A 22,546-nucleotide genomic window follows, 5' to 3' on the forward strand; every position below is an offset into this window, starting at 1 on the left:
TTATTTCATTAGGAAACACTTATGCTTTTCAAAGATTATTACCACCCCCCTCCCCCACATCACAATTTTAAATCATGTTTCGTTACAGTACTCCCTTTTCTTAACCAAAAATTTCACTAATTTATGTTAAATATTTTATCACATTTTAGGTTACATATTGTTTCTAATTTTCTATATTTACTTCTAAATACAAGTATAACAATGCAGTCTTATGTATCTTTCTAGAATCCCTTTAGCCATAAAGCTTATCCATTATCTCTAAAAAAAGTTTTCTTCTTAACATCTTGCTCCCCACCATTAGGATTTCTCATCCCTTCCTTTCTTTCTTGTTTCTTCTTCTCCTTATCCTCTTTAACCCCTTGTCTCTCCACCTCCCTTTTATTCTGCTTTCCCCCTTTCTGTTGTTTCTTAACATAATGTCCCCTTTTCACCTTATTCTTCTCTTTTTGGGCTATTTTTCCAGATCTTAAAGACCTTTTTCCCTTTTTCTCTTGCTTTTTCTCTTCTCCAGTCAAAGTAATTTGTTCATCAAAGATGGCTTCTTCTTCTTCTTCTTTGTCCCTATCATCCTCATTCTGCTTCATATAAATATAAACCGCCATTTCCAAGTATTGAAAAATAGTGTCAAGACCATCTTCCCCTCCTAGTTTTTCTCTTTCAAATTTTTGATATATAAGTTCCAATTCATCCATAGATTATGCCATTGTGTAGAGAAAAAGTTTTTCCAAACAACCACCCAGATGATTTAATCAGAAGTAATTTCCAAAGGTTCCAAAGTCACCAAACAATCCAAACAGACTATTTCTTTTAGATACCTTCTTCTTCTTCACTTTCTCTTTCTGGGGTTAAAGTAATCACAAATCCTTTTCAAATATATTTTTTGGAAGTTTTTAAATTCTTTATAATTCTAGGCAATCTTCTCCTTATTTTCAAATTTTGCTCTAATTCTTTTTTTCACTCTCCCTTCCCACTCACAGCCAAAAAGGTTTTTTTTTTCCGCTGTCACTTTAAGAAGGAGAGTAGAATAAAGAAAAAACTTTCCCCTTTAGAATATTCGCAGCTTAAAAACTCTCACAGGGAACAATATATACTTAGCAGCTTTCAAGATTCCAAGTCATTTTCTCCCATCTTGTCCCGGTTAGAATCAACTTTCACTTTTCTTTCAGCTTCCTCCCTCCTGCACCTGCTTGTCCGGCTGCAGCTTTCTTCGTGGCGGCCATTGCTGACCGCCGTTCCTCCGCCTTGGGAAAAGGGGGTTTAGCCAGTAGGGGAGGGGATTTGCGACACCCCCAAACCCCTTGCCGGATCCCCCCTGTCTTCAGCTGCCTCTGCGGGGCAGCTATATCCCCCAGATCCAAATGGATCGGGGAAACCTTGACGGTGAACGCAGCAGGGATCGCGCGGTCACGAATCCCTTCCGCCTCCGAAAGGTTGCAAACCGGAAGTCCCGAGGTAGCCATTTCTGACCACCGCTGCAACCGCCTTTGGGAAAGGGAGTAATGGCCAGCCGGGGAGGAGAGCTTCGTTTCGGCGTTACAGCTGTAATCTCGCGCCCCCGGTCGGTCCTAACGGACCTAAACCGTCCCGTAGAGATGGTGACCGTGTAGGGCACATTTCCTGGATCCCAGGGACATCGCAAAGTCCCTGGTTCGATCCGGAAGAAGTCCTATTGCTGGCGGCGGACAGGCAGCCTCCATAGCTGCTGAAGTAGGGACAGCTCCGGTAAGGAAGAGCTGAGAGTGAAAGTATGTCGGCTGGGTGAGAAACTTTTTTTTTTTTTTTTGCTAATTAGCTGAGTTTTGAAAGGACACTCTGAATATAAGAAGAAATCTGTGAGATTTTTCTTTGACAAAACTGTATGAGTGGCATTTTTTAAAGGGATGTCAAATTGAGGCTTGGATTTTTTTTTCTATTTCTTACTTTTTTTTTTTTGGAACTTCAGCGCGACTTTGTAGTTAACCGGACTGAATTTTCTTTTATATATATTTGCTCCTTTTTGATTTTTTTTTTTTTTTTTAGGATAGAGGCTCCCTTTGGCTATTATTGTATATATATATATATATATATATATATATATATATATATATATATATATATATATATATATATATATATATATATATATATATATATATATATTTTTCTTTTTGCTCAATTTAAAAAATGTCTTTCTGGCTGGTGGGGAGGGGGAGTGGATTAAGAAACACTGTAACACTGCCAACTAGGGTAACAACTCTTAATGCCTTTTTGGCTATGTAGTTGCAGTGGGCTCTAGCACTTAGATCATTAGAGATGAGTATTCCAAGGTCCTTTACAGAGCTTGGGTCATCAACAAGATCTTGACTGTTCAGCTTGTATTTTATTTTCTGATTTTTTTTGCCAGTATGTGAGACAGAGCATTTATTTGTTGAGATTTGAAGTTGCCATTTGCTTGACCATTCTGATACATAGTCGAGATCTTTTTGAAGTGTAGCAGTATTGTCTGTGGTGTTGAATAGCTTTACATCGTCAGCGAAGAGAACGCAGTTGCTCTTAATATGAATACAGAGGTCATTTATGTAGAGTATGAAGAGAGTTGGTCCTAGAACACTGCCTTGGGGACACCACTGTTGACAGGTACAGAATTTGATAGGACGCTCTCAATTTTGACCATTTGTTGTCTGTTTGACAGGAATGCTTCTATCCAGTTATGCAGGTGTCCAAAGATACCATAAGATTTTAGTTTTAGGAGTAGTTTGTTGTGTACCACTGAATCAAAGGCTTTACAGAAGTCTATGTAGATTGCGTCTATTGCTTTGCCTTGGTCGAGTTGTGTAGTCCATATGTTTTTACAGTGTAAGAGTTGCAGATTACAGGATAGTTTTTTTCTGAAACCAAATTGTTTATTAGAGAGTAGGTTGTTTGTCTCTAAGTGGAGGATAATGGATTGGTTAATAATTAATTCCATGACTTTACAGGTGACGCAGCATAAAGAAATTGGTCTGTAATTTTCAACTAGGCTGGGGTCTCTCTTTTTGAAGATGGGGATGACCGTGGCTTGTGACCATAGGTTAGGCAAGGAGCTGTCCTGAAAGATTTTTTCATAACATTCATGTTATGACTACTATATTCACTTAATGATTGCAATGAAAAAAAGTTGTAAAATTGGGTCAGTCAAATGATGACTCATTTTATGTAACAACATAACCATAATTGCTAGGCTCAACTAGGCAGTCATAAGTCAAGGACTAACTGTATCATGGCTGAACCATCACTGAATTAGCATGGATCCGAACTGAGTATCTTACTGAAAGTGTAAGGAAGCGACTTAACCCTTGAGATATTTTTCTTTGCCAATTAAGTATCTGCAGTTTCCTAAAACAAATTTATGTAAACTTAAAATATTTAATGATAAATAAGATAAAAGTACTATATTGTGATAAAAGCATCAAAATTTACAAAAGCAGAGCAAGCTAAATATTGTAGCCCAATAGTTTTAAATCATATTGGATGTAAAAAGTTGCAGTTCACAAATATATACTTTTTAATAAAGTATGTAGGTACAGCCAGAACATAATAAAGAAGAATCTACCAGATTTTTCTCATATGGGATTCAGTAGTATTGAGGGGAGGTTGTGCAGAACTTGTGTGTCTCGAAGGTAAGTGGTTTGCCAAGCCTATTTATGTGGCTGTCGAGAACCCCCTTGGCTGGAGCTCCACAGTATAAACACTGCATTTTTAGTTTCGTTTCAAGCTCTCGCTGGGCATAATAGAAAGCTATGCAAGGGGAAACACTATAAATGTGACTTCATATGTCAGACGTCTTTTCTACTGCATCCAGCTCAGGCTATTGAATGGGTATGTATATAATTTGAGATGGTTTGTAGTGAATTGTGCATTCGCTTCTGAGCTGTAACTATTTTAATTGTTTATGGGTTATAATACATTGGGTTTCTTTGCATATCATGTTATTTCCACTTATGCTTAATATTAGATACAGCATGCTTAAAGTCACTGTCATCCTTTTGGAATAATTTAATAGATTTTGAAACTGATTGTTTTAGGAGGTATGGTGACATTGGACTTGGGATATTGCTTGGAGAATATTTTGTAAAAACTGAATTTACTATTATTCTGATATTAAGGACTGGATTCAAGAGATGTATAATTTATTTAGTTCAAAAAGGAAATGTTATCTATTGATCAAAAAAGAATGTAGTATGTTTTCCTTTTGCATAGATTAAAAAAGAATGCTTTTGGCTTTCTGTTGAATAGTTCATGGATACTTTCCCCCGTCAGTCCCAAAACCTTTAAAATTGACTTCTAAGGCATGGATTCTAAGGCAACATAGGAACTCTTCAACTTATAATCATAAGTGAGACCAAAATTTCTGTTGCTAAGTGAAACATTTGTTAAGTGAGTTTTGCTCCATTTTACAACCTTTGTTGCCACAGTTGTTAAGTGAATCACTTCAGTTGTTAAGTTAGTAATAGTGTTGTGAAGTATATATGGCTTTCCCGTTAACTTTGCTTGCCAAAGGCGATCAGTTGACCCTGAGACGTTGCAATCAACATATAAATATGACCTAGTTGCCAAGCAGTTGAATTTTGATCACATGACCACGGGATGCTGCAATGGTCATAAGTGTGTGAAATGGTCACAAGTTACTTTTTTCAGTGCTGTTGTAACTTTGAATTGTCATGAACGAACTGTTGTAAGTTGAAGACTACTTGTACAGCAAGTGGAAAAATATAAGCATGAAAGTGTAATTTAGTAAATAAAAGAAAGTGGAACTAGATGGTAAGATTTTCAAAACCAGCAAACCAATACTTTATCCAAAAAGTAGGATATTTTTGTAAAGGTTGTTCTATCTTCTAGAACTGGTTTCTCACAGTTCTAGACCCTCTATCTCTGGTATGGTGATCTCTAGCTGGAGTTTAATTTCTATTTTCGCTAGCCAGAATTTGACAACTGATGGCAAGTAGTCCAGCTAACTGAAAGGAAATTATCTGTAGATTGGGGTTGAATGATAGGTACACAGGTAGCTGCAAAAATGAACTCCAACCTGTATTTTTTCACCTTGTGTTCATGATATTTTTAATTCTTTAGTTTTATTGTACGTTCGGTTCATCTGTTGCTTTTTCCTTATCCCTGTCAAATCTCTTCCCTTCTTCTGTTTTTTTAATGGACTTGATTGTGCTCTTCTGCATGCCATAGGGTTTATATAATGAAAAATTGCTTTTTTCAGCAAGATCTGGGCAGGTAAATTAAGTTAGAAGATTGGGCTGAATTGGTCTGACTCTTGCACACATCTTCATTGTCTTTTTTCCTTATAGTTCAGCAGATTTAGCGTGATCCAATGGAGCTGCGTGATTATCAGTGGGAGGTCATTGGGCCTGCTTTGGAAGGAAAGAATATAATCATATGGCTGCCAACAGGTGCTGGAAAGACTCGAGCAGCTGTCTATGTTTGTAAGAAGCACTTGGAGAGTCAAGACAAGAACAAGGTGGTTGTGTTAGTCAACACAGTAAGTACCAGTAGATAGAGGGTGGTGGAAGATCATTTTCCAAAGCCCACGGCTTCTTGGATTACAAACACCCTCAGAGATGAAATACTTTGGACCTCAAACAAGTAGAACTGTTTATTATAAAAGCATCCCCTTTTCTAGGTTTCTGCACCAGTTAGAACAAAGTAACAGCGTTTTTTTCTTCAGTCACATGTACGGCTGAAGAAAAGGGAGTTGCTTTAACAGAAAAGAGCTGTGCTCTTTCCAGTTCAAAAACGCCTCTTCCAAAACATTTTGGAAACGTGCATGGCCTAATGGTGCCTGTTTTATCCCCTGGAAAATGTTTCACTGCAGCCACTTTGTCTTGGCAGGTATCTCTAGTCGACCAACATCTGAAGAATGAATTCAGTTTCTTACAAAGTCAATTCCAAATTACCTCTGTTTATGGTGATAGTCTCCAGAAGCTATTCTTCTCAGATATGGTAAAGAGCCATGACTTGATAATTTGCACAGCCCAAATCCTGTATAATGCCCTCAACAACCAAGATGAGGAAATGCATGTGGAACTGACTGGTGAGTAGTGAATGGTAGGGTAATGGGAAGGTACTGTGGTTCACAGAAATATAATGTCTGCCATAGCCTGGAGTTTGATACTGATTGGGCCCAAGATTGACTTGGCCTTCCAACCTTCTGAGGCAGGTAAAATGAAGATCCAGATGGTTGAGGACATATGCTGACATTTTATAGCATCCAGAGAGTGCTATAAAGCACTATGGAGCAATATATAAGTCTAAGTGCTATTGCTATTGCTGTAATATGACTTGTTATAATAGTTTTGCTCATTGTTTTCAGATTAAATATAACAACCCACCAAAATATGCTCTTGTTTTGTAATTGCATAATAATTACTGTATTTTTAGGAGTACAAGATGCACCTTTTCCATCCCCAAAAGTGGGTAGAAATGTCTGTGTGTCTTATACAGCAAATGTTGCTGAAGCCCCACCCACCCGGCCGCCCCAACCCTTTGGCCTCTGCCTTCCAGCAATTTGCCTCCTGGCAGCAAACAGAAAACAGTTTGTTTCAGCTTCAGCACAGCCTGATTAGCACAAGCAACTGATTGGATCAGCCTCCAATGATCAGCTGTTTCAGGCCGCAGAGATTGCCTATTGCCGCCTCCGTGCGTCCCTTTTTCGACCTCCGCATCCAATTTTTGGCCTCCACGCACCCCATTTTCCGCCTGTTCTGATCCCTGCCACCTGGAATGGGCCAAAAATGGGGCACACAGAGGCTGAAAATAGGGCACAAGGAGGCTGAAAACGGAATGCAGAGGCCAAAAATGGGGCACGTGGAGGCGGCAATAGGCTATGGCAATCCCTGTAGCCTGAAACAGCTGATCATTGGGAGGCTGATCCAACTGACAACGAGCTGCTTAAGCTAATCAGGCTGTGCTGAAGCTGAAACAGGCTGTTTGCTGTTTGCTGCAAGGAGGCAAATTGCTGGGAGGCAGAGGCAATTTTTTTTCTCTTGTTTTCCTCCCCCAAAACTAGGTGCGTCTTATACTTCAGAGCCTCTTATACTCCGAAAAATACAGTTAATACAAGCTCACACAACCTATACTCAGCATTCTATTGAATCATTTTTAAGACCTATCTACTCTAGAGACATGAAATTTATGGTTCCTAGGGCATATGTAAGTCTTTTGCTTCTAGACTGCAGATAGCAATCAAGTTATAAGGAGCTGCCTTGGATTCCTGTTGCTCAGCCAGATCACTTTATTTCTTGGAATACAGGTGGCCCTCAACTTATGACCATAGTTGAGCCCAGGATTTCCATTGCTAAGCAAGACAGCTGTCAAGTTAATTTTACGACCTTTCTTGCCACCGTTGTTAAGTGAATCACTGCAGTTGTTAAATTAATAGCATGGTTGTTCGATGAATCTGGCTTTCCAATTGACTTTGCTTGCAAAGAGAAAATCATACGACCCCAGGATACCGCAGCCATCATAAATATGAACCTGTTGCCAAGAATCCTAATTTTGATCATATGATCACAGAGATGCTGCAACGGTCTTAAGTGCGAAAAACGGACATAAGTCACTTTTTTCAGTGCCGTTGTAACTTTGAACAGATACTAAATGAATGTTGTTGATTGAGGACTCTCTATACATAAAATCTATTTATTAGAGCCTATAGAAAAAAGTGTTCTGGAGAAGGAGTAAAACCATTGTTGTGGTTTTTGGTTTCTTTGTCTAAAGCAGGTTATAGCAGATTCACAGTAGAACATTACTGGAACAGTCAGTCTCTTCACGAACAGGGAGCAGCAGCATACAGTAATAATCCAGTTTTAGCTGTGAATCCCCCATTCAAGCTCACTATTTGTCTCTATTGTCCCAAAGATGCTTTTGCAAGAGGCAATTGTACTTTTTGGTTTCGCTTCTCATACAAGAAGCTTCTTCAGCTCTGACTGGATGGTGGGGAATGGAAAGATTTATACTCCTTGCAGACAGCTGGTCATTTGCATTCTTTGAGTGAGTTGTTAAGGTCACCTGGAGGTTTATCTGAATAGTGCAAATGGGCATGGAGCCTTCTTGGAACTGTTAAAAGGACTGTGTTGTAGATTAGAGATAGATGATGTCACTGAGAGAGGACTGTTCAGTTTTGACATAGATGGCCTCTTTGTCTCCTCTTTCAATCCAGAGGTCCTCTCTGTCCAAAATGTGGACTTTGCTGTCTTCAAAAAAGAGACCTTTGTCTTTTAAATGCAGATGGACTGCTGAATCTAGTCCTGATGGGTTTCTTCTCCTATGTAGTTCCATGTGTTTATGAAGTGATCGTTTTGTATTGTCTCTATTGTCACCTTTTGAACATCGCCCTGTGATCACCAATAGAGCAACTTGGAACACCCAGAAATTAGCAGATCTTCCTTCTGAGAGTAGGGAAAGCCTTTGTGGAATCTTCCACAATCTTGGGATAATTTATTCACTATCAAAGACCTATCAAAGAAAAGGAGGTGAATCATATTTGAAAGTTACATTTTTTTGAGAGCCTAGCAAAGAATGAAACACAAATTACATTTCAATTTAGCCATATTTCAGGTTGGACTCCTCACTGAGAACTCTGTAACCAGAAACTGACCTAATTTTTCTTGGAAGTAAAATGGATAATGAAGTAAATGTAAAGGGATTCCTTTCAAGGGTTAGCCAAGTTTGATCAAGAATAATTGGGAATGGAACCTCTCCATTTCCTCTTCCATGTTACACTGTATGTCCACTCTTCTCTAAATCCAGTTGCCAAGTAGCTTTTTAGAGTTAGTGCTATATAACTGAAAAGTTACACCACATGATTGCAAAGCTCTGTTATGCTGAGTGACAGCTCCAAAAACGAAACCAAGAACAGGTTTTAACTGGAGCTCCAACCAAGGGGGATCTCGACAGCCACAACATAGGTTTTGCAATCCACTTGCAGTAGAGATATTCTGCCTCTTGAACAGTCCTCCCAATGCTGTAGAATCCCAAATGTGAAGAAACTAATACAGCGGCCCCAAACCTTTTGGGCACCAGGGACCGGGTTTTTTCCACAGATCAGAGGGGGCGTGGTTTTGCATGCTGCCTGCATCCCATGATTGAGGCTTCTCTTGTTTGCCCGGCCCAGTTCCTGGCATGCCGTGGTCTGGTACTAGTCCACAGACTAGGGGTTGGGGACCCCTAAATTCTAGTTCTGATTTAGCTAGGAAGCCAGCTGGGTTACTTTGGGCCTGTTACTTTCTCTTAGCCCTAGAAAGAAGGCTATACGACAAGGGTCTTCAAACTTGGCAAGTTTAAGACTTGTGGACTTCAACTCCCAGAATTCCTGAGCTAACATGACTGGAGGAGGAATTCTGGGAATTGAAGTCCACAAGTCTTAAAGCTGTCAAGTTTGAAGACCCCTGCATAGGAAACCACTTCAGAAAATGTTGCCAAGAAAAATGCAGGGACTTTTTTAGGCAGTCACCAAGGGTTAAACTAACTTAAAGGCACAAAGAACATAATATGACTATTTCCCCACGATAGCGCAAGTCGAGGGGTGGTGAACAGGCCACAGCCCGGTAGTGGGCTGCAGTCCACAGGTTGGGGACCCCCGATACAGACACAATATAGCATTTGACAGTTTTTTTTCCCAAGGCTTTCACTGTTATCCTACCAAGTACTAGTCTATGCTTTATTTCCTGACTGTGGGTGCTTTACTGCTGATAATCAGTCCTGAAAGGCAGGCGCTATCTCCTTCTTCAGTATCAATTACAAGGCTAGTTGCTGTTACAGTTATCATTAATTTGGTCTTCTTTTTTCACTGTGCTCCTTGTCTTTCATGACTAAAGCTTCCAGACTATTTCCATTTTCATCTATTAAACTGTGTTGAGTACAGTATAAGCACAAGTTGTTGTTTCCATCCCATTTTAAAGGCATGCTCTTCAATCCAGCTTTTCCTCAATGCATATTCAGCACGCAGTTTCAATAAATAGGAAAGATTATAAAGCCTTTTACCACTTCTTGCTGACCTGACAATCTTTTCTCCAGGTACCAGAAGGATTGTGGCTTTCTATCCTATGTATAGGTTTCACATAAGCGCAAAGAGTTAGCAATAGCACTTAGACTTATATACTGCTCCGAAATGCTTTACAGAACTCTCTGAGCAGTTTGTTCTGGGATTACCGTTTTTCTAAGCCCTGTTCATAGAGTGACATGATTGACACATCCAAAGGCCTTTCTACAATGAATGGAGGACATATTGACATATTTTGGGTATTTTTTATTTTTATTTGGGTGCAATTCAAGGTGCTGGTTGTCACTTTTAAAGCCCTTCGTGGCTTGGATCCAGGTTATCTGAGGAAACATCTCTTGCCAGTGACATCGACCCGGCCCATTAGAGCGAGGAGGCAGGGAATGTTGCGGGTCCCATCCCTGAGGGAGATACACCTGATGGGACCCAGAAGAAGGGCCTTCTCCGTGGTGGCTCCGTCTCTCTGGAATATCATTGCCCCAGAGATTAGAATGGCCCCCACTCTAACACTCTTTCGGGAGGTTTTTGAACGTCACTAAATTAATTGTTGTATGTCAAGGACTACCTATACTCTCCAATTCAGCAAATATTCCTGAATAAGGACATTCTCTTCCCACAAGCAGTCTATTAAAAGAAGAATGCACTATAATTAGGGTAAAAGCTGTTTATCCCTTTCTATATGTTGTGCAGATTTCTCTCTATTGGTGGTTGATGAGTGTCACCACACTCACAAAGGAACTGTTTATAACAAGATTATGGAGGACTACTTGGACCGCAAGTTGAAAGGCCAACAGGGTTTACCTCAGATTTTGGGTCTCACAGCCTCTCTAGGTACTGGAAGTTCAACTACCCTTGAAGCAGCTAAGGCCCACATCCTTGAGGTGAGTCTGATGGAAGACACTTAGTTCAAGTATTGGTAGTTTGGTGGCATTATGGGTTCCTCTCTTTTCCCTCGCATAGTCATAAGTTTGGAGTTTGCTCTTCATTGCAAACACAGTTCTCTTTCATACCGATAATGGGATTTTCAAAGAGCATATACCATGTTTCCCGGAAAAGAAGATCTATCCAAAAAATAAGCCCTAGCCTGTTTTTTATGTGTGTACCTTTTACGTGTAACCCAAAAATAAGTTCTAGTGAAGAGGGGTGGGCATGGCCAGCATAAGAGGCGGTGAGCACACCTGGGCCGACTGTGTCTAGCAGCAGCCACAGCCCACGCAGCACAGGTGAGCTGATTATCTGTGCAAGCAGCAGGCGGAAGCAGAGGCAGAGGGGGAGGCAAGCGATCCAGATGCACCACACGGGTTGTGGGGAAGCCGAGCATCGGTGAGTCGGAGTGATGAATAGCCGCGGGAGGCTCGTCTTCACATGGGGACACCAGCAGCAGACAGAGGCAGAGGTGCAGCGGGGAAAGACGATCCAGATATGTTGGTGGGTTGGAGCAACGGGCTTCCGCATGAGGCTCATCTTCATGTCTCTTGGCTTCCCTGCAGCTCATGCTGCACATCGGGATCACCTGCCTTTCTCTCCATGCCTTCCTCTCTGTGCAGCCTCAGAATGTGCCAACTAAGGGACTGGCGGGCTGCAGCTGCTGCTGGATACCGTCGGTCCCTGCGCACTTGCTGGCTCTTTCAGCTTTCAGGTTGATCACCCTGAAATTGTGTTTCCCCCAAAATAAGCCCTAATGCTTATTTTGGAGCCCAAAAGAAAATAAGACCAGGTCTTATTTTCAGGGAAACACAGTAGTTCAAAGACAAGCACATGCTTTGTATCTATTAGCCTGCATCCTTGTCTTCTCCAGTTAAGACATATAAAGTGCTTTCCCTGGGACCTCCTAAAATAGATCACTAACCTTGATGGATAATAAGACTATAAGAAGAATCCTGATGAAGTAGGCCAACTAGTCACAAAGAGGACACTAAGGTACATTTGGGAAGTTCTCAAGGTTTGTCCTTCCCCAGAAATTAATATTCAGTATATTGCCTGTAATACTGAAGAAAGAAACCATTGATGGCTCTTTTCTGTCCTAACTTTTGCTTAGTCCTTTTTGAAAATGTCACATAATCTGGTGGAAACAAATTCTGCTGTTTTACCACATTTTCTCACGTTACTGAATGTCGCAATATTTTGAAAGAAGGAGAAATACTTTTTCCCACCTTAATTTTCTGTACCAGGATTCTTCTCTTTAACTTCTGTATCAAAAACAGTCCCATACTTGCTTTCTGAGCTAAAAAAAATAATACTCTGAACGTGGTTGTCCTTCTTGGAGGGCTACTCATTTTCGTTAACTTTTCTGCACCTTTTCCAGTTATTCCATATTTTTCAAGACTCCAATCTACCTGTCAAATGCCAAGGAAATCAAGAGATTCAGGCAGTTCAAATGAGCAGAAAGATTTATTGCAAGTTTTAAGCTCTCCACTAGAATCTGACCAACTGGCCATTAAAGGAAATCAGTGGGAGATAAGAGAGGCATTTAAGGTGGGCTGGACTTAGCTCTCTTGTGGGTGTGAAGGGACTCGTGGCTTATGACATGTTTGACTCCCCCACCTCTTCTTGAGGCTCAACCTGGTCATCTCCATTGTTACCCCAATATAAGTCAGCTTCCAGAATCGAGTATTATCATCAGATGGTAAAACTGTTCCTCAATTATAGCATTTCAGTTGCAGATTAAGGAAACCCTAACACCCCTCCCCCCTTGCAAATTCCCCACATCTGGAAAAGAAGGAACAAAACATCTTGCAAGTAGTAGTAAGTAGACTATCAAGTCACATTGGCCTTTTGGGACTGAGATGCCCTGATTTGGGCCAGAGCCACCTGTTATTTTAGAGAGTATTTTAACATGCTTTGCATGGCACTTCCTTCAGATGCTTCAGCAGGTCCAAAATACAGCAATTCATCTCCTAACTAGAGATAGCAGATTTAGCAGCATTATCTCTATGCTGCACCTTTTGTTACTGGTTCAGCTCCCGTTCATTTTAAAGTGTTATGTGTCCCTTTTAAAGCCTTGCATGAGTTGACACCCAATACCCATAGGACCTTCACTCCTACTGAGACTTGCTCCTTTCTGTGCAAACTACAAAAGAAAATAAGGACCCAGGACAATACTTCCTCACTGGCTCCAAAGTAAGGCATGCCTCCAACGTCTTGGCTTCAAGAAGCTCCTGAGCATTTCGTCGCTGATGGTACTTGGGCTGTTTAATTAGATAGCAATAGCAATAGTACTTAAACTTATATACTGCTTTATAGTGCTTTACAGCCCACTCTAAGCAGTTTACCCCCAACAATTTTGGGTCCTCATTTTACCCACCTCAGAAGGATGGAAGGCTGAGTCAACCTTGAGCCTGGTGAAATTTGAACTGCCAAATTGCAGGCAGCTGGCTGCAGCAGAAGGTAGCTTGCAGTACTGCACTCTAACCACTGCGCCACCAAGGCTCTCTAATAATTATAATAATTATAATTATATAATATATAAATATAAATAATATGATAATTCAAATTGAACGGGATAGCTGTTATTTTTATTGATAAGGATTACTATTGTAAATGACTCCAAATCCTTGTGAACTGGGCAGCCCATAATTCATGGCATGTATAAATAAACAGGCAAATTTGTTTTCATCTCTTTCTACCACCGCATCCCTTAAAGGCATTCCAACTTGCCTTTGAGACCAGTTGGTTTACCCCCTATTTCCTGAAGTAGTCACACAGCTGTGCTAATTCTTTCCAGATCTGTGCTAACCTGGATGCTGAAAGAATTATGTCAATCAATAAAAAGAATTCCTCTCTTGATTGTCATGTTCCATGTCCCAAGAAACAGTACGATCTGGCAGAACCAAGGTTGCAGGTAAGATCACCAGGAATCTCTTAAGGAACTTTTGAAAAAAATGAATGGGCAGTGTAGATGAGAAGGTTAACATTTCCTCCCACTCCACCTTTCTCATTTTATCATCTCCAGGACCCATTTGGAGAAAAGCTCCGGGAGATAATGACCCAGATTTATACTTACCTAAATGTATCTGACATTACTGCGAACTTTGGTACCAAGTGCTTTGAGCAGCAAGTTGTGGAGCTTGAAATGAAAGGTGAGTATCCCATAGGAGGCTTTGTAATAGCAATAGCACTTAGAGTTATATACCCTTTCACAGTGCTTTACAGCCCTCTCTAAGCCGTTTACAGAGTCAACCTATTGCCCCCAACAATTTGGGTCCTCATTTTACCCATCTGGATGGAAGGCTGAGTCAACCTTGAACCTGGTGGGATTTGAACTGCCAAATTGTAGGCAGCTGGCTGCAGAAGTAGCTTGCAGTACTGCACTCTAACCACTGCACCACCGAGGTAATGCAGGCTGTCCTCAACTTACAACAGTTCATTTAGTGACTGTGCAAAGTTACAATGGCACTGAAAAGACTGACTTCTGACCAGTTTTCACATGACCATTGCAGCATCCCCATGGTCATGGGATCAAAATTTAGATGCTTAGCAACTGACTCATATTTATGAGTCAGATTAATGGAAAGATCATGTGACAGACCATTATCATGACATTTGCTGTCTTTGTGGTGTTAAGGAGCAAAAGAATGTTGCCAAAAAACCCGAGTTTGTGCCCTGCATCTGCGGAAATACAATGATGCCCTGCTGACCAATGAAACCGTGCGCATGATTGATGCCTTCAATATGCTGGATGAGTTTTACCAAATAGAACAAGCTACTAAGAAATTAACACAAGAAAGCGAACAGTATCTTTTCCAGCTCTTTGATGGTAAGTGTCTGTCAGTAAAGGAAATTGTAGAAGAAAAGAAGGGACGGGCTAGTCTCACATTGGTGGAGTTGATGGTGTCATTTTTCTGATTCAGAGTGAATTCCTAGATATCCGTTTGTCCCTTAGGTGAAAAATAACAACATGGTTGCCAAAAAATCCATAGAATTATAGATCTAGAACGAGCATCCTTTTAATTCAGCCTGCCATGTATTTTGAAAGCCAGAAAAGTCTACAGAGTAGTCTGGTTGCCAGCAATTGCTAATTCGTGTAGGTTTAGTTTAGTTTTAGTTCACGCTCTTCCACTATCCATGGTGCATTATGAAAAGGCGAACTAGCTTCACCCCCCCAACATACATATACATACATACATACATACATACATACATGTGTGTGTGTATGTGTGTGTGTGTGTGTGTGTATATATATATATATATATATATATATATATATATATATATATATATATATATATTTCTTAATGGTACTTACATGTATGGTGTTTGGCTTGGTTCGGGTATTTTCCCACGTCATTGTAGTTGTTCTTTTAAAGTTGTAGCAACGTTTCAGCAGAATCTCATCTGCCATCATCAGGCTTCTGTATTGTGTCCGTCTGTGGGTCAGACTTTTACAGTGGTTTCAGATTTAAATTTGGGGCAGCCTATTGCTGTGCAGGAATGGTTTTTCTTCATCCTGATTGGTTGGGAGTCTTGGTCTGTGTTTATTGGTCTCGAGTTTGCTGTGTTCTGCTTGATTGGTGTCTCTAATATCTTCTGTCTGTTTTTGGCTCTTTTTGTATCTTGATTGGCTGGCAGCATTGTGTTACTTTATTGGAGGCCTTTAGTGCAGCTTGGCTTCGGGTAAATGGACGGCTATCATTAGTTAGGAAGCTGGGTTTCATCTGGGTGCCTGGTTGGGGTGTGTTTGAGCTGGAGGTATCAGGGGAGATCTGTTTGTGCCCAGGTGTTTGCCTGGCTTGTGGTGTGGAGATTTTTTGTTTGTGAGTGCAGGCTTCCAAATGATTGACAGCCTGGTGGAATCATCTCTTCTATTCTATTCAGTTTATCTGTGCTGGGTGGTGGTGGGATTGGGCGTTGAGGTAGCGGTTAGTGTGTGTTTTCTTCTGGTATACGGTGTGTCCTAGTGTGCCATCTGTTTTTTTGTAGATTAGTACATCTAGGAATGGTAGTTGTTTGTTTGTTTCCGTTTACACCACCCAGCACAGATAAACTCCATGGCTAAAACACTAATTACCAGAACCAAACGCCTGGCAGACAAGACACACATTAAGACTGAACTATGCACCCTGACTAAAGTACTGACAGCCAACGGCTTCCACAAAAGGAAAATCACCAGCTTGATCCACAAAAACACACTGAAACATAATAGAGACCCAGAAGATGAACAGACCTATGGAACAGCTGTCCTGCCCTACATAAGAAGTACTACAGACAAAATTAGTAAGGTACTACACAGACATCACATCAAGACTGCCTTCAAAACAGACAGAAAAATAGCAGCCATCCTTAGCAACCCCAAAGATAAAATTGACCTGGAAAACCAAGGCATATACTGAAGTCCCCTGTGCATCATGCCCAGCCACATACATTGGACAGACCAATAGAAGAATAAGTACCCGCCTGGATGAACACAAAAATGCAGTCAAAAAGCTGGAACACACTTCCTCACTAGTCCAACACATGGAAGCCACAGGTCATAGCATCAACTTCAATGGCACCAAAACCCTAGCCACTATAGAAAACCCTAGCCACAGAATCATCAGAGAAGCCATAGAGATTGAAAAAGACCAGAAAGCATGAATAGAAGAGATGATTCCACCAGGCTGTCAATCATTTGGAAGCCTGCACTCACAAACAAAAAAATCTCCACACCACAAGCCAGGCAAACACCTGGGCACAAACAGATCCCCTGATACCTCCAGCTCAAACACACCCCAACCAGGCACCCAGATGAAACCCAGCTTCCTAACTAATGATAGCCGTCCATTTACCCAAGCCAAGCTGCACTAAAGGCCTCCAATAAAGTAACACAATGCTGCCAGCCAATCAAGATACAAAAAGAGCCAAAAAACAGACAGAAGATATTAGAGACACCAATCAAGCAGAACACAGCAAACTCCGAGACCAATAAACACAGACCAAGACTCCCAACCAATCAGGATGAAGAAAAAACCATTCTGGCACAGCAATAGGCTGCCCCAAATTTAAATCTGAAACCACTGTAAAAGTCTGACTCACAGACTAACACTACAGAAGCCTGATGATGGCAGATGAGATTCTGCTGAAACGTTGCTACAACTTTAAAAGAACAACTACAATGACATGGAAAATACCCGAACAAAGCCGAATGCCATACATACATACATACATACATACATACATACATACATACATATATATATTCTTAAGTTTTCGTGGTATTAAAACCCGAATAACCAAAGATCCACATACAAATACCCATCACCAGGCTTCTGTATTGTGTATAACAATACAGAAGCCTGGTGATGGCAGATGAGATTCTGCCGAAACGTTGCTACAACTTTAAAAGCACAACTATAATGACGTGGGAAAATACCCAAAAAAAGCTGAATACCATATATACATATACGTATACATATACATATACAAATACAAATACAAATACACATATACATATACATATAAACATTGCTGTGCTTCAGTGGTTAGATGGCCTAAACATTGATATTTGAACATAAATCTTTTAAACATTTATATATTATTGGGTTCTACTAATCTAGTTGAAATGTTAATTTGTTTAGTCTTTCTTCCTAGGATTTACATTCTAATCTCTTGATCCAAATTGGCAGAACAAAAAAAAATTAGGGAACATTTCACTCTCCTTATACTGTAGTTCCCCATTCACATTTTGTGAAGTATGTGCTGGATTAGTGTAAAGAAGGGCATGGGATGCTGGGAAATGGTAAGGAAGAATATTGTTTGATAATAGCAAGAGGAGGAAATAGAAGGGCTCCAACGGGAAGAAAAGTAGAATGGCTTGGAAGGAGGCAGGAATATTAAGTATGTTTGCCATCTTGATGTTTATAGAGATTCTCAGTCATCCAGGTCATGGTTGCCCAAAGGTACTTTTTCAAGAGGCAACTGAACTTTCTTTGTTTTTCCTTGAAGTTGTTTCGCTTCTCATTCAAGAAGCTTTTTCAGGTCTGACTGAATGGTGGAGAAGGATTTATACTCCTTGCAGTCAACTGGTCGTTAGTACTCTTTCTGAAAATTGTTGAGGCTTGGTTTATCTGTGCCTTCAGGGTCACCTTGATGTACAACCTTTTTGGAACTGCTGAAAGAACTTTGTTGTACACAGGAGATAGGTAGTGTCGTATCCTTTCCACTCTGTTGAGAGAGGGATGTCAGTTGTGACATAGATGGCCTCATTGACCTCTCTTTCAAACCAGCAGGCCTCTCTGTCCAGAATGTGGACTTTGCTTTCTTCAAAAGAGAGACCTTTGTCTTTCAAATGCAGATGGGCTGTTGAATCCTGTTCTGGTGTGTTTGTTCTCCTGTGTTGTGCCAAACATCTTCAAGGAAAACCAAGGAAGTCCAGTTGTCTCTTGAGAAAGCATCTTTTTACCTACGTTAATCTTTTGGGTTAAATGCTAACTGAGATACAGGATCAAGACATATTATAGATACGTGTCAGATTCAGGAATGATTCCCCTTGCCGCTCATCCTTATTTGAGACCCCTTTGGTTTACAGAGAACAGGTTGTCTTTCTTGGGCCTTGCTAAAGACAGTCGCTACGAGAATCCCAAACTTGGCAAGCTGCAACAAGTCCTGCAAGACCAGTTCCAAGAACTGAAGAGCTCACGGGGCATTGTGTTCACTTGGACACGCCAGAGTGCCTATTCACTACATGAGTGGGTCCTGGGCAATCAGGCTTTGTGTGCACTTGGGATCAAGTCTGATGTTCTAACTGGGGTTGGCCCCAGCAGTCAGACAAAACACATGACGCAGGTAAGTCTACAAAAAAAAATGTGGAAAAGCCTCTATCCCATTCCCAGATCTACTGTAAGTCTAATAGGGATGAGACCCCCAAAAGACTGAAAGCCAATTCATAAGGGTATGCACTATGACAAAGGACATTTCTCTATGCATAATTTCATTTGATCTTGCAAGATCCAATCTGAATTGGTTATCGGGACCAGGGGTTTGTTCTTCCAAGCCTTTTGAGCTCCTACTGGAGCCATCCTCAGGGCTCCAGCACAAGTCCAAAAGCTTGGAAGAAAAAAACTTCTGATCCCAGTGACCGACTCAGATTGGATCCTGCAACATTACCCTTTTTCTTCATTCATTTGATCTAGTAAATATTCTTTTCCAAATCAAGAATAGAAAATATCCAAGAAAAATTATTTGTCTTTAATTTGGTTTGGTATGACCAAGCAAGGAATCTGGTCTGAAACAGAGAGCTAATTTGACAGGGAATAGCCTTGGCTCCTTACCTTAATTCTAAAAGTGAAATTAATGCTAAAGCCACAATGGACAGCTCAATTCCTTTGTTACTTGTACATGGTTCAACTGGCTAGTTAAACTTTAATGCATTAGTAATAATTGAGTGCTGAGTCACGCCAAGTTATTTTTTAAAATATCTTCCCAGTTTTAGTGTGGAATAGAGCCCTGTTGGGTACATACATTTACTCAAAAATGTTTCACTCCAGCGTTATTTAAGCAGGAAAAAATATTTAGGACCCCAGAAAACACATGATTTGGGGAACTTTGTCAGGGTATTTCCAAAACAATATAGTAAATATAGTAAATATGTTCTGTAGTTTTCTGTTTTCTTGGCTAAGCTAAAACAGAAGCTTTGCAGGGCAGACTGGATAGGAAGCACAACCAGATTAATTAATTTTACTTTTTTGCTTCAGTGACAGAATCTTGGAAGTTTAAAAATTATATTTTTCCCTTCTTCACAACCAAGAGACTAGGGAGGGTCTTTGCCTCATCCACTATCCAGCTGTGGGTTATGGTGTTTCGTTACCTGATTGTTCCCTTTGCAAGGTCTCTTTGGCCAGTCTCCAAAGTCATTTTCACAACCATTACATACATAAAAAAGAGCTTTGAATATCAGAAGTCTCACAAACATGATGGATTGATTTCTCATGGTTTGTGGCCTCGTAGCTGAATATATCAAGGAACTCCAGCAGCAATTATCGCTATAGAAGTGATGTTTGGGGAAACTAAAGTTCTTTCTATGACAACTAATCTGTGGGTCACACGTACAAGCTATCATTTGATGCAACTTAGTCAAGAAGTTTACATTCGCATTTCCCCATACTTTAAAGCAGTGATCCCCAACCTTTTTTATGCCGCGGCCCGGTACTGGCATCAGCTGGGCGCTGCGGCCCGGTACCGGCATCAACTGGGTGGCGCCATCTTTTTTTGATGAAAAAGATGGCAGCGCCAGCGCTTCCGGTGAGTTTTTTCGGGTAGAAATGGCTTTCTACCGGAAAAGCTCACCGAGCGCTAAGCCCGCCATCTTTTTGATGAAAAAGTGCTTCCGGTGAGCTTTCTACCGGAAAAGCTCACGGAAGCACTTTTTATCAAAAAGATGGCGGCGCCAACAACCAGCGGCCCGGTAAGACTTGTTCCGCGGACCGGTACTGGTCCGCGGACCGGCGGTTGGGGACCCCTGCTTTAAAGCACCTTTTGCCTTTGAATTGAAAATATTGCACAGCCCTGAATTATAAGTACTGCTGGGGACACATCAACTCTTTAAATAGTCATTCCTTAAATCTGATTTTCTGCTCACCAAGGATGCCTTGGGTAGCTCCCAAGAAAAAATCTTAGCAAAGTGCAGACAGATAACAATTCTTACCACATTATATTACTATACAATACTACCGATATTATTGATTTGTTTTATTAGGTTACTGCAAAAGAAGAGTAAATACAGTAACGCAATATGACATTTAAATCAAATTAAACATGCTATTATTTTGGCAAGACAGAAACTTAACACTGCAATGAAATCCTATGGCACAGAATGCCTTAAGAAAAAAGAAAGGCCTTGCCAGATGTAGTCTATACCAGGAATGGGGAACTATAGCCCTTTTATGACCTCTGGACTTCAACTTCCAGAATTCCTGAGCCAGCCATGCTCAGAATTCTGGGAATTTAAGTCCACAGGTCATAAAGGGGCCATAGTTTCCCACCCCTGTCTATAGACTAGTTGAATAAGTTCTGGTAAAAGTATTTAAAGGAAGGCCACATCTGCCTTCTGGGATTGAGCATCCCAATTTCGCTCCAGGGTCAAATAAAAAAAGCCTTCTAATTTTGTCTTGGGTGTTTCTTTCAGCAAGAACAACAAGACATTATCCAACGCTTCCGAAAAGGGCAACTCAACCTTCTTTTTTCCACCAGCGTGGCTGAGGAAGGGCTGGACATTCCTGAGTGTAATATCATAATCCGTTACGGGCTAATGACAAATGAAATTGCCATGATGCAGGTCAGTCAATTTTGAGAATCTTACTAAAATGCACCTTGATACCTGCAGAAGGAGTCTGGAAAGGAAAGGAGGAGTGTTGCTAATGCTGGGTCATTGAGAACAATAAGAGTTCAACTGAAGGGTAGTTTTTGATGGATCCACGTATGTTCTTGAGCAGGGGTCTCCAACCTTGGCCACTTCAAGACTTGTGGACTTCAACTCCCAGAATTCCTCAGCCAGCTTTGCTTTGCTTTGCTTTGCTGGCTGAGGAATTCTGGGAGTTAAAGTCCACAAGTCTTAAAGTGGCCAAGGTTGGAGACCCCTGTTCTTGAGGACAAGTGGACCACTTGTGGGCTTGATCTTTGGAGATGAACGCAGGTGCTCTTCTTTCTCTTTCTTAAGGCCAGAGGCCGTGCCCGTGCCCCAAACAGCATCTGTTCCATTTTGGCCAAGACCAACAGCAAGGAGGTAGCCCGTGAGAGGCTTAATGAAACTTTGGAGATCCTAATGGAGAGTGCCATAAAATGGGTGCAGGAGATGCCTGAGAAAGAATACCACCAAAAGGTAAAAAGAACTTCCTGGAAAGGCCAAGAAAGTGGCCTTTGATATTTAGGCTTTGAAAAAGAATAAGAATAAAGTACTAATTTTGCAGAAAACACAGCAAGACAGATTCTGACATGCTGTAATAATGTACTCTTATCTATTATTTTGCTGCCATTCTACATCACCATAATTGTGGCTCATAGTCTCAAATTACAGTCTTCTAAGGGGGGGAGACTTTGAGCTATTTGTTAAGGATTGGAACTCATGGAATCCCTAATTTGGAAGCCTAGTTTCAATGTTATCTTAGAGACATATCTGGATACTTATAAAAAAGAATTGCAGGAAGTTTTAGGTACTGTAGTTCCAGTGGTGTGGAGTTCTTATCTGAACCATGGACCTGTTGAGGATCATAGAACATTACAGATGAACTTCAGGCTACTTACATGGATTTTGAAACAATACATGCCAGAAGATTGGGGAGTTGTTTGATTTTACAACCACTATCAATTTTTAAAGAATCTTCCCTGACTTCTCCTTTTCTTTAGAAAGCTGTTATAGGTCTGTTCTTCCATAGTTTGAGAAGTTACTGATTCAATGAGAGGTTTCCAATTCAAGTAGTCTGTGATGCAACTGAACACATATTTACAATTGGTAAATCATTTCCATAATCTGAATGCTTAGCAACTGACTTTTATTTATGATGGTTGCAGTATCCCACAGTCACAAGAAGGGTCAATGGGGAAGTCAGCAGGGAA

At 40.7% G+C, this 22,546-nt stretch overlaps 1 protein-coding gene across 5 annotated transcripts in view; it reads left to right on the forward strand.

The window, feature by feature from the left end:
- DHX58 (DExH-box helicase 58) overlaps nt 1–22,546 on the forward strand; it is a 30,797-nt gene that overhangs the window by 3,070 nt on the left and 5,181 nt on the right. For 4 of the 5 annotated variants that reach the window (XM_087968532.1, XM_087968534.1, XM_087968529.1 and 1 more), the window contains exons 1-10: nt 3,733–3,841; nt 5,316–5,506; nt 5,857–6,058; nt 10,712–10,902; nt 13,746–13,862; nt 13,974–14,100; nt 14,586–14,777; nt 18,525–18,781; nt 21,120–21,269; nt 21,651–21,812. In XM_087968532.1, coding sequence (XP_087824658.1) covers nt 5,339–5,506; nt 5,857–6,058; nt 10,712–10,902; nt 13,746–13,862; nt 13,974–14,100; nt 14,586–14,777; nt 18,525–18,781; nt 21,120–21,269; nt 21,651–21,812 — 1,566 coding nt within the window. In that variant the 5' untranslated portion in view covers nt 3,733–3,841; nt 5,316–5,338. Of the gene's footprint in view, nt 1–3,732; nt 3,842–5,315; nt 5,507–5,856; nt 6,059–10,711; nt 10,903–13,745; nt 13,863–13,973; nt 14,101–14,585; nt 14,778–18,524; nt 18,782–21,119; nt 21,270–21,650; nt 21,813–22,546 lie in introns of those variants that run through there. The other variant, XM_087968530.1, reaches the window with a different exon arrangement.

Source organism: Notechis scutatus, chromosome 6 (genome assembly GCF_049901735.1).
Source record: "Notechis scutatus isolate UNSWTSFEM ecotype Mainland chromosome 6, rNotScu1.2, whole genome shotgun sequence".
NCBI classification, from domain to species: Eukaryota; Metazoa; Chordata; class Lepidosauria; order Squamata; family Elapidae; genus Notechis; species Notechis scutatus.